We start from the raw sequence: 13113 nt of genomic DNA on the forward strand, positions 1-13113 counted from the left end.
GTGCCTATAATCCCAGCTACTTGGGAGGCTTAGGCAGGAGAATTGCTTGAACCTGGGAGGTAGAAGTGGCATGAGCTGAGATTGTTCTACTGTACTCCAGCCTGGGCAACAGAGCGAGACTTTGTCTCAAAAAACAACCAACCAACTAACCAAAAAAACCCAGGGAACACAAGCCAAGATAAATATGAAAAAGTATCCCTAAAAACTAATATTAAAGATAGAAGAGAATCATTAAACAAACTCCAATCCCAAAGAAGGCAGGAAAAGAGAAGAAAGGGAATGAAGAACAAAGGGGACAAACAGAAAATTAGTAGCAGGATGTTCATTTTAAAATCAAACTTAGCATTAATCATACTAAATGTAAATGGTCTAAAATGCCAATTAAAAGGTAGAGGTTGTCAGAATAAATTTTATAAAGCAAGACTCAACAGATAGGTAAAGACGCATACAGGTTTAAAAGTAAAAGGGCAGGAAAAGATATAAATTATGAATACTAATCAAAAGGAATCTAGAGTGGCTATATTAGTATCAAATAAAGTAGACTTCAACAAAAGAAACATTACCAGAGATAAGGGGGATATTTCAAAGTGATAAAGGCAATATTTCATCAAAAGGATGTAATAATCCTAAATGTATACACATCTATAAACAGAGCTTTGAAATACATGAAACAAAAACCAAAATAACTTTATTAACAGGCTAACTGCATCCACAATTACAGTTGGAGACTTCATCCTGCTCCTCACTCACAAAATAATACAGAAGATCAATAAGATACAGAAATTTTAAAGTAGAAGGACAGTGTGGCAATACATAGGTAGAAAGAACAATAGAGATTAAATAAAACTACCAATTTGCCAGAAGGTTAACTCCCCTAGAATCTTTAGAAATGCAACCTTGGACTGACTGAACTGGTAATTCTCCGAGTGTAAGTGAAAACAAGTGAAGATGAGGTAGCTTCCAGCCATTTAGACTAGGGGGTTTATGAACTAACAGAATTACCAAAGTAAGGTCTTCGAACCCTTTGCAAACAAAATTTCTTCTATTAAAGAGGAAGATTCTCTGGCCCTAGCTCAGATCTCTTGTACCAAATCTCCAGGGATAAGATCTGAGAATCTGTATTTTAACAATCTTCCCAGTAACTGTTACACTCAATTAAATCTGCAAACTACTGGTCACACAAAAGTGCTAGAAATTAACAACACAGGTTGCCATTCTGCAGACTACAGAATCCAGCAGAGGCAATCAGAGGCTGAAGAGTATTCCACTAAGCCTTCATCTTACCTAGAAAGGTCTACATTTTCTTCAAACTCAGAGTTCAAAGGGGGAATTAAGGTGAAGTATGAAACTTCACTGTGACTCCCAGAACTCTTGGAGTGATTAAGTAGTTTTAAGATGAGTACACGAAAATATATACAGTACATGTGTGTACGTATGTGTATATATCAAGTATAGGCTGAAGTAATTTTGATAGAGTCATAGCTTTCCACCCTTCCCCCTAACTCCAAATAGAACAGGTTTACCACTTTTTTTTTTTTTTAATTTCCAGAAGATAGGTTTCTAGTTCAAGAGCAAATATACCAGCCTGGCTTAGCTAATGCTTATTGACCTAGGTACTGTGCTAAGCATTCTGCATATATGTACTTCAATGAAATCTTAATAATAATAATCACCCGATAATAACTCTTGGCAGCAGGAATGATCCCCACTTACAAAGGAGAAATAAATTAGGCCACAGAGATTATAAATTGCCCGAAGGCATATAGCTATGGTAAATCAAGGATTCAAACTAAGGGAATTAGACAACAAAGATCTGTTTATCTGTTCCCATGTGGTTTTTATTGCCAATGCTGGATAAGGAATGGCTGCCATGTCCTTTGACTAAGGAGAGAGTCAAGATTATTTTATACTGTTAGATTTTACACTAATTGCCAGAACCTAGCTGCCATCCTTACTACTACTGGTTTAACTGCAGATCAATTAAGAGAATTCTCATAGTTTTCATGCTAAGGTCTCCATCATAAGAAGAATTGTTGGCCATTTTTTTCTTGCCAGCATGGCAAAACAAAACAAAACAAAACAAAACAAAACAAAACAAAACAAAACAAGAACATTACTGGCTTTGCCTTAACTGAAAACTGAGCAGTCTTTTAGAAAACTGTAAAGTTCTCTATTTTATCAAAAATCCTGGTAGCTGGGAGAGTCGTCTAAATGAGCTCTGGGGATAAAGTTGGTATCTCTCACATTTGGTGACAGGATCTGCATAGCAACAAAAACAGATGCTCAAGAATTTAGAATGCTTTTACAGGAAAGAATTCCTCCTTTCCCACAGGCAATAGATTTGTAAGAGAATGACTGGTGAACTTCTCCCAGGTCCAAGCCAGAACTCAAGACAGCACCGACCTTTCTGGGGTCTGAGAGACCAGACAAAAATTACAGCTTCTCATAAAGGCAGGCAATAGTTACAGAGAAACTAGGGCTGTGCCCATTTTGAGAGTTGATTATCAAGATGGCAGGCCAAGAATATGCCATGTGAGGAAAGAGACTACAAATTGAAACAGGAGAGCGAAGAATGTCAAGTGGATTGGAAATTTGGAAGGATTGAACAGGCAAGGAAGATGGAGAAACAATCATAGCTAACAGTTTTATAGAACTTACTATTCATCATGGGATATTTTTAAGATCTTTAAATATTTTACCTATTGAAAACAATCACAAGAGGTAGATATTATTATCCACATTTTATAGAAGAAGAAAGTAAGACACAGGGAATTTCAGTTGCTCAAGGTCACAGTGTACAGCAGAGCTGGGATTTGAGCCAAGACTGGATCCAGTGGTCCTTGACATTCTTAAAATACGAAACAATGTTGCCTCCCTAGAAAAACCAGTAAGAATTGAAATGGAGGTGGCAGAGATGAAACTGATGAACTGTGGTAAGGTGAGTGGTGATTTGAAAACAAATGCTGTAAACCATGTTTGTTAGAAATGCTTGTTCCTCGGTGCCGTAAAGAAATAGCTCTTGAACATAAATTTAATTTCCTCAGCAAGGCCATTTTTACTTTCTGCAGAAAGCATACACTCGCCAGCAGTTTTGCCATGAGAGTACGCGGAACCAAGGAGACAGGGTCATTTATAACCTGACGCATTCACCTTACTGCTGTGTCTGGTTTCTATTGGCTGGAATGGGACTTCATATTCTGTATTTGTCCTGATTGGCTAGCAACTTAGAACTTTTTAAAAGAAGCAAAGGCAGAGGAGAGCAAAGGAAGGAGGAAGTAACTTGTGGAATGCTGAGAAAAGTAAAAACACCTTCAAATAAGGAAGAGGAACAGGTTATGACTTAATGCTTGCTTGGACCAGTATAAGCATGCGAGGGCAAATATTTAGGCTAAATTGTAGGAGCTAAGAACATAAAGTACATTGATTTCTTTATTACGGCTAGCAGATATTTATGAAAGTTAGCACAGGTCTTTGAATAAATTTTGCTTCTAAGAGAAATTACTCTTTATTCTTAGTTAGATGGGGAGGAAAGTCTTTGAAGAGGAACTTCCTCTTTACTTTTTACAAGGTTCAACCTTTATGTGTGGCCTATCATACTCCTTAATGGATTGTAGGTCTTTCCATAAAAGGCAGAATCCTGCCAGGCAATTAGAATTCCAAATGATTCAACCCAGTATTCCAAGATTAGGGGCATTCACTATACATGAGATATAGTTGCACCTTTCTCCCCTACCAAAACAAATGTAATAGATAATGTAGTTTATACAAAATAGCATAACAAGCTAAACAGTAAATAGGTTAAAGAATAAACTGCAACTATATCCAACCAGATATTCTAAAATATAAAGTCCTAATATTTTCCAGTGAAAGGCAAAGAGCGGAATCAAGGGTAACTTGTGCTAATCTTAAATAAGAAGCATAATAGTGATTGGCTATACAATGAGAACATTAAGCAAAGGCAAGTATCTTTTCCTAAATCTTACAGACAGGTGCACTTGTTTCATATGGTGTTAGCCATATAGGAAAGGTTCATTTCAGCAGCAGATAGCTACATTGGAAGAATATGAGTCACTGAAAGTGCTTCAGCAACCACACTGAAATTTCCTCAGTTTGGGTGCTAAACAACATCTTTGGTTTCAAGTAGATTCTCTCTTTCCTACAAGTGTCTTTTGATTTACAGCAAAGACTTTGTTTAAAAAAATCATAAACAAACTTGGGTGTACTTAATGTTAACACATAAACCAGATGTTAAAATGCAAGTTTTACTGAAGGTCTAAGTAGGTGTATCACGTACACATAAGATACCCCGGGCCTAGTTAGAAGCAATTCTACAGAATGAGAATAACGGACTCAGCCAATAAAATATGAACTAAAAGTTGCTATTAAGTAGTTGTAAGTTGTAAAATATAAGAGTGGGATTGCATTTAACTAAATATCTACACTAAGGCTTAGAAGTAATTCTGACTCTGCTCCCTGTGCATCATCTAAAAATTACTGAGCAGAGGCCGGGCGCGGTGGCTCACATTTGTAATCCCAGCACTTTGGGAGGCTGAGGCAGGTGGATTACCCGAGGTCAGGAGTTCAAGACCAGGCTTACCAACATGGTGAAACCCTGTCTCCACTAAAAATACAAAACTTAGCCGGGGGGGGCACGGCGCAGGCCTGTGATCCCAGTCACTCAGGAGGCTGAGGCACAAGAACCCGGGAAGTGGAGATTGCAGTGTGCCGAGATGGCGCCACTGCACTCTAGCCTGGATGACGAAGGGAGACTCCATCTCAAAAATAATAAAAACATAACATTACTGAGCAGAGGATTCCATGGCACATGCTTTAAAATCTTCAGTTTTAAGAAGGCTGGGTATGATGGATCATCCCCGTAGTCCCAGCACTGTGGGAGGCTGAGGCAGGAGGACTGCTTGAGCCCAGGAATTTGAGAGCAGCCTGGGCAACATAGGAAGACCATGTCTCTACAAGTAATAATTTAAAAAATTAGCTGGGCATGGTGACGTGCACCTATGGTCCTAGCTTCTTTGAAGTCTGAGGTGGGAGGATTGCCTGAGCCTGGGAGGTCAAGGCTGCCGCGAGTTATGATCACTCCACTTTACTCTGGCCTAAGCGACAGAACAAAATCTTGTCTCCAAAAAAAAAAAAAAAGTTTTAACATAGTACAACTAGTTATTTGTCCCCTATCATGTTTCTCAAAGGATATCCTGCATCAATGTTCATAAAGATAGTCCACTGAGAAGCAGCCAGAAACAATTAGTAATATCAGAGAGATTTCCATCCATATAGTTAATATTACATTCCAGCACATAAAAGCTTAACTCTCCATTATTTGGAAAAGCCATCCATTCAGATGTAATTTGTATTTCTCAAGGATTTTCCAGTATCTGAGGTCTTGGAATACAGAAGTACCAGTAACAGTGTCATTTCCAAAGGGTGACCTGACCCCCGGCGGTCATTCAATAGACTTTATTTAAACATACAAGAGCACTGATTATAAAGATTATCTAGAGATAGCTTAATGTAAGAAGACATTAAAATAAACATTAATGGGCCAGGTGTGGTAATGCATGCCTGTAATCCCAGCACTTTGGGAGGTTGAGGCAGGAAAACCACTTGAACCTGGGAGGCAGAGGTCTCAGTGAGCTGAGATTGCACCATTGCACTCCAGCCTGGGCAATAAGAGCGAAACTCTGTCTCAAAACAGCAAACAAACAAACAAACAAACAGGCTGGACACAGTGGCTCACACCTGTTATCCCAGCACTTTGGGAGGCCAAGGTGGATGGATAACTTGACGTCAGGAGTTCAAGATCAGCCTGGTCAACATGGTGAAACTCCATCTCTACTAAAAATATAAAAATTAGCCGGGCATGGTTGCACATGCCTATAGTCCCAGCTACTAGGGAGGCTGAGGCAGGAGAATCGCTTGAACCTGGGAGGCAGAGCTTGCAGTGCACTGAGATCACACCACTGTACTTCATCCTCGGCAACAGAGTATCTCAAAAAAAAAAAAATTAATTAATGTATAATTCAATCTTGTTGACAATTTGCTGAGGCTAAAAAGCAGTACATAAAATAGAATTACTTTTATATGATTATATCAATTTTGCTACTGTTTTTCTTCAGTTCTCTGGTACAGGCAAGTTCCAATTTTTTACCACCTTGAATTTCACTTGTCTCCTAATCTAGGAGTATCAGAAAGTATCTGCATTGTGGTTTTCATTCTATTAATTTACTCAATTATCAGTGATTCAACACTTCTTATGGGCACAATTTCCCTTTACCAATGTGGACGCAAAAGAGTAGAACTGTAGATTATATACAGTAACTATAAAAAAATTTTTTCCTTGTTCTACTTTTTAACTGAACTTTTAGAGTGTATTGTGGAAAAAAAGAAGGGACTCTGTATATCTGTACCCTTCATCAATGCTGACAGTTTTTTTTTTTTTGTATAACATGCACAGTTTAAATTCCAGTACATTCACGAAAAAACAAAGGTCTTAGGTCAGATTCCCTAGTTATTAGGAATTCCATAACTACGTACTTCCCAATTTCTTTTGCCAATATTTTTCATCTTAGGCTTCCTGTGAATAATAAGTTCTCCTTCTAGTTCTCCTCTCTGACTTCCACTGTCCTTCCCCAGTGTCCATAATTCTCAGAGGATTCCTTGATCAGCACATCCAGATTTTTCTTGCTCTCTACAAAAAAGGATCAACTGTAGGTTCCAGACATCAAGGTTTCTCAGCAAAACACAAACTATAAAGAGCGATATGGAGATAAAAGACCCAAAATAAAATTTGGAAGAGAGAAGCATACACAAGATCTCTTTTATAAGAAAAGGGTAAAAGAGGAAAGAAAAGCAGAGGGGGTTTACAGGGGTAAGAAAACCACACTGATTGCTCTAAGCATTTGCATAAAGCACTTGCAAAACATGCATTATAACATTTTGGACATACATAAGGTGAATCAATAACTGATATTAGATCAGTTTTTAAAGTAATGACGCATTTCAAAGGGAAAGAGAAGCCCCAAACGCCATGGTCAGGTGCCAGGTCCTGCCCTCCATACATGTCACTATCCATTCACATCCTTGTTCTGTTTTAGCAGGTCACTGTGCATTCTAAAACGCACTCTAAAGCAGATCTGATCTGGGATGAGGTGGGTTCTCAGAAAACTGGGGCCTTGGTACTGTAAACCTGAGCAGTCAGGGTTCAATGCAGTCCAAGGCTGCTTTCCAGTCCAGGCTAGTGGGGGATAACACAGTTATAAAGAGTAAAAGATAAAAGTCTCCAACACTTTTTCAGGGTCAGGCACTATCCCTATAGTCCTGCTTTACTGGAGACAGAAACTGATCAAAAAAAGAGTGCCTTCTGCCCCCGGGACTCCATTATTTTCCATGATGCCCTGTGCCACATAAAGGATTGTTATTATGAATAACATGGTCACATCTACACCAAGTTTGTAAACATCATGTAATTAAGGGAAAAGCTCTAATTTTTTTTTTTTATCTCATTTTACTGGGAATATAATTTTTCCTTTGTTGCAATATACCACAAAAACCACCGGTTTATTTCTAAAGCATTTGAAACTGAAAATGGTTTAAAATTACAATAATGCAAGTAGGCTGCATAAGTATACCAGAAGGTGGGGGGTGACAGAGGGGAAAAAAGAAATCTGTGGTTTATAGACTCCTGGATACTACATATAAAAATGTGGTCAATAACTTTATTAATTTAGTCAATGAATAGAAATCACACAACTCCCTAGTGCAAATTGCACACATCACTGCCATCAGAATTGCTGAATTATTCTTTTTTTTTTTTGAGATGGAGTCTTGCTCTTGTCGCTCAGGCTGGAGTGCAGTACCACGATCTCGGCTCACTGCAACAGCTGCCTCCCAGGTTCAAGTGATTCTCCTGCCTCAGCCTCCTGAATAGCTGGGATTACAGGCACCCGCCACCATGCCCGGCTAATTTTTGTACTTTTAGTAGAGACGGGGTTTCGCCATGTTGGCCAGACTGGTCTCGAACTCCTGACCTCAGGTGATCCACCCACCTCAGCCTCCCAAAGTGCTAGGATTACAGGCGTGAGCCACCGTGCCGGGCCTAGAATTGAATTATTCTAAGCTCATGAAATATCTCTAGAATGTTCCATATGCCTTCCCATCTGCTATTACTAAATGCTTTGGCCACTTTCTTGCCAATATTCCTTACAGACATTCTTTCACCTCTGATGAGGTACTGACTAATAACAAGAAATTGTGGGCACTCAACAACTGTGCACTGGTTAACTTTACTAACCTGTATATGCACTTCTAAAAATAAGGTGTATAGTTTTTTTGAGATCCACATATAGTTAACACCTAGTACAATGTGCCAACCACTGTAGTAAAGATGTTACATGTAATAATCCTCAAAACAAGTCTATGAAATGAGTACAAACAGGAAGAACACTGCGAACAAGAGAGCTCACAACCATTACTCAGCATGATTAGTTTTTATCTAGAATGTCCACATGCAGCCAGAAGAATATCTAAACATACAATAAAACAAAAATAAGTTTACAACTAATATTTTTTCATATGTAATAATATTGGCTCCTCATTAATAGAAGACAAATTCTGTTCTCCTTTCTGATTCATGTACCCCAAATTAGTTCAGATTTTATCTGCTAGTCAAGTTCAAAAGGAAGAATAAAATAAAATCTTTCTTTTAGAATAGGTATAGCTAACTTGTTGGCCTTGACACCCAGATGCAGTGGGCTAAATTAGGACACAAAAATCTAAATGGCCAATGGATTCATACCACCATTCTACACAGGAACTTACTGGACTTTTTTTATTTTTAAACTCTTTTATTACCACTAACCAGTTTCCAAAACAGCTAAAAAGGAAAAGTAAAATGTGAGCAAGGTCAAAAGCTGCAACATATAGTATGAGTTTTTCTATTTGAAGAAAGGCTGAAGAACCCATACGGGGACTGGACCCTCCTAGAAAGTGTGAAAATGTACACACAGAGACTTAAGAAACCAATTAAAGTTATATGAGATTCTGTGAGAAATGGCAAATTACAGGATAGATAAAAAGCACGATTGTGATTTTATTATAGCTTATATGAGGGCTTGGACATCCACAGGACTGTATCTTGTAGAGAATTATTTAGAAAATGCTAAAATAGAGATAAAAACAGGTGTTGCTCTTATGCTAGTTAACAAAAATTTATAAGCTATAATTGGCCTAATGGCTATTTGCTTTAGGAAAGAAGACTGGAGAAAGACAAGTCCACATTACCTTTAGGTTAACTTTTGTAGGCTCCCACCAGTTCTTACTTGATTTATGACACTAGCATTCTACTGATATTCTGCTTCCAACTCTCCAGCTCAACCTTTGCATTGTCATTAATCACATGTAAGTATAAAGAACCTTCTACTGTTTGGTTCCTCATTACTCACAGGATAAAGGCCAAACTCCTTAGCACTGCTTATCTACTCTGTCCCTTTTCCAGCTATTCTCCCAAATGTGCCATTCATGTGCAGGTGCTCCCTTCACAATCTCCATCCTGTCCCTGACCAAACACCAGCCCTCACATACCTCGGTCTCTGTGGTTGGTCAAAGCCCAAACCCAACCCCATGTGTCTCAGTGCCTGCAGGTGTAGACTTCACTTCCTTAAAATGCCATGCAGTTTCAGACCTGTGTCCTTGTGTATGTACCCATCTAGCTGGAATGCCCTTCCCTCTATTTCTCTGCTTCATTAAATTCATCCTGTAAGACTCTGTCTTAAATATTCTGGGACGCTTTCCTGATACCCTCACCCTTGGATGGGTCAGAAGCTCTTTGCATAATGCAATGTATTCCCCCACTAGACTAATGAATGAACTGCTTCATCACTTTGTAGCTGAGTGACCTTGGACAAGCTCATTAATTTCGCTGAGCCCATTTCTTCATGTATATAATGTTAGTATTAATTTGCTATCACTGTAAAATAATGAACGTCAAAAATCACTTTGTAAACAGTGAAGCACTATGCAGGCATTAACAATTTTATCAAAAACCAAGAGAGCACACAGTATTCTTGGTGAATATACTTCAGTTTAATCTAAGGGTAAGATTCATCTCTCGGTTTCCGTCCCCTCTCCAAGGATACCCTGTATTTTTATCCAACTTTCTGACTCCACTAAGTCTTGGTACTTCTATATTCAGGAAAAAAAAAATGATGATGTTTAAGTCATTTGAAGGAAACACCGAGCGGGAAGCTCTGAAAGGGTAAGGATTTTCCTTTTCCCCATCTTTCTTAATGCCTTCACAAGAGTACCGTTATGGACATACAAATACTCTGAATATGAAAGAACTGAATGAATATAAACATACCCTGTCTTTAGTGAGCTTATAATCTAAAAAAGTGAATGATGTAACAGATCTCACTGAATCTGACCTTATAAAAATGGTAATGAATGCCTTTAGTATCATCTTAATGTGCAGTAAGAAATTAAATTTCCTGCTATTATTTTATTTGGTGATTTGACACACGTTGGAATTGCTATCTTAGTAAGTCATGCTTAACATATGAATGTTTTAACATTATCAGAATCACTGATTGCAATTCAATACCTAGTTATTGAATATGTATTGCACTAGGCCCTATCAGAGTACAAAGGTAAAGGTGATGGGCTCTGCCGATGGTAAGGTGCTAAACATACAGAAAGGAAGCTGTCATCAATCCATCTAATTAATAGAGGGCAGAGTGCTGTATGGAGGATTTAAGGGTTGTGACAATCATTGAAGACACCTGAGTTAGGGCACTGGGCCCATGAAAATTAGAAGTGTATATTACATATAATACTGGTGGTCAATAACTTCTGTGACTATTGAGTATCTACTATATATTACATATGTAGTATTTGCTGCATGCACTGGCAGATATTTATGGTCACCTTCTTCCTATTCAACTATAAACCCATCTGTGTTATTGTCTAATAAATACTGTTAACACTCGTATCACACGTAAGTACCAACCATAGTTCCAAGCCCTTGAGGTATATTTTCTAATTTACTTTCACAACAATCCCATGAGGTAGGTACAATTTCTCCCCTTTTACAGATGAGGAAGACGGGGCACAGAAATAGTAATTTTTCAAGGTTAAGATGCAAAGACGAAAATATGTAAATGAGGACCTAAGAGACAGAATCCAGTATTCCATCGAGGGAGCGGAGCCACTTGCCAGAGCTGCTTCACGCAGTGCTTTCCACCTCTCCGAACACACCCAGTGGGAACCACCTATCTCCTTTCCCGCCAGGGATTCTTTTTCTTTTCCTGAATCCATAACTAAGCTGTTGATTCTCGAGCAGATCCTCTCAAACCTTCCTACTCCAGAAAACGTGCCGCTATTTAAATCATAGGCTGTTCAGGGTAAATGAGACCGAACCAGATCCCCAGGTGGACAAAGCTGGTAGGATCACGAAATTAAACCTCGGGCTGCGGATCCGTTCCTGGATCACTTCCAGGGGATGGCAGCAGCACCCGGCTCACCCAGGAGGCGCTACCCACTAAGGTATCCAGTCCTCCTGACCTCAGGCAGCTTGGGTTTTGCCATCTGCTCGTTTACCCTTCACCTGCCGACGCTCCCTGCGCAATCTCCATCCTGCCCCGGACAAACGCCAGGCCTCACGCGCCTCCCTCTTCGCGGCGACCAGTCCCAAACCCACACCGGTGCACATTGGCCCATGCAGGGACAGCCCGTCCCGCCCTAACCCCAGCCCGCTACTCACGGTTCCAATACACCGGGTAGCACTCTCCTTGGGTCACATCCACCTCGTAGAGGCCACCCCGCACGCACACAGGCTCGATGTTCACCAGTTCTACCATCTCGGGCTCGTGCCCCGTCGTACTCTGGCAGAAGCCACAGGCGCGGTCCTCATCGTCATCTTCTCCGGAACTGGAGGCTAGGCCCGTGGGAGAGCACACATGGTCGCCGTCCCGGTCCTCGCCCTGGCGCCGGGCACCCGTGGCCTGCAGCAGGGTCCGGAAAGCGAGCTCGATGCGGAGCGAGTCGTAGCCGATGAAGGGCTTCCAGGTCTTCTTGTCCTCCTTGTAAAACCAGCGTACCTCCTCCGGGCCCAGCTCCGTCACTACCTCATAGCGGTGCCGGGCCGCCGGGCCGCCAAGCCGGGTACGTTTCCTTTCCCCGGGGACCCCTCCTGTCGCCCCGCCGCCCCCCGAGTTCGTCGGGACCAGCGGAGGCTGCTGCGGCGGGTGCAGCGACAAGGAGCTGCCGCCGCCGCCGCTCTCGCCCTCGCTGTAGTAGCGCAGCGAGGAGCCCGACTCAGCGGAGCTGAAGTCATAGTTCTCGTCACTGAGGCAGGGGTCCAGCGCCAGGTGGTGGTTATGGTCCTCAGTGCCCGGCGCCAAATGCAGCCCGGGATCCCCGCGAAGCAGGGCCAGGGGCACGTCGCCGTCGCCCGGGTCCACGCCGGGCAGGTGCTCGAAGCAGCAGACGCCGCCGCCGAACGCCGGCCCCGCGTCTGAGCCCAGCTCCCAGGCGCCGCCGCCGCCTCGGCCGTTGTGCTCGGGGCTCCGCGGGGACCCGCGGCCCGGGTAATTCATGCTGTGGAGACGCCGCCGGCTGCCCGGCGGCGCGCGGAGCCGTGACCCCCAGCGCTTCCGCCACACATTCAACGCCGCCGCCCTCTCCACCCAGAGTTTTTAATCTTTCAAATCCCGACCCGAGCTGCGGCGGCAGCGGCAGCCGCTCCACCCCCACGAGACCCGCATCCTCCGCAGCCGCGTTCTGCGGCCCGCCCCATTGTCACGCAGCCCGACGTAGGCGGTGCTTCGGTGCCGGCCCCGCCCCCCGGCCGCGCGCGCCGCCCCGGAAGCCCGGGCTGTAGCGGCGCCGCGAGCTGGCCTCCTGCCGTGCCCTTCTGGCCGGGAGTGCAGGCTTGCCTCAGGTCGCCCGCCGCTGTTGGGCCTCCTCGGCTCCCTTCCTCTTTCCCTGCGGTCTTCATGCACAGCTGCCTTGGTCCCCCCCTTCTGGAGTTCACAGCCCAGATGTGGATAGGCTTTATCCCACTCATCCTTGCAGTGTGGGTCATGAGCCCAGAGCCTTAAGCTG

The 13113-nt window shown here is 42.3% G+C and overlaps 1 protein-coding gene across 4 annotated transcripts in view; it reads right to left on the reverse strand.

Annotated features, from left to right (window-relative positions):
* Nucleotides 1-12829, reverse strand: part of DDHD1 (DDHD domain containing 1) — a 123121-nt gene extending 110292 nt beyond the window's left edge. For all 4 annotated transcript variants that reach the window (XM_025392831.1, XM_025392829.1, XM_025392830.1 and 1 more), the window contains exon 1: nt 11771-12829. In XM_025392831.1, coding sequence (XP_025248616.1) covers nt 11771-12605 — 835 coding nt within the window. In that variant the 5' untranslated portion in view covers nt 12606-12829. The remainder of the gene's footprint in view (nt 1-11770) is intronic.
* Nucleotides 12830-13113: the final 284 nt, after the last annotated feature.

Source organism: Theropithecus gelada, chromosome 7b, assembly GCF_003255815.1.
Source record: "Theropithecus gelada isolate Dixy chromosome 7b, Tgel_1.0, whole genome shotgun sequence".
Lineage (NCBI taxonomy): Eukaryota > Metazoa > Chordata > Mammalia > Primates > Cercopithecidae > Theropithecus > Theropithecus gelada.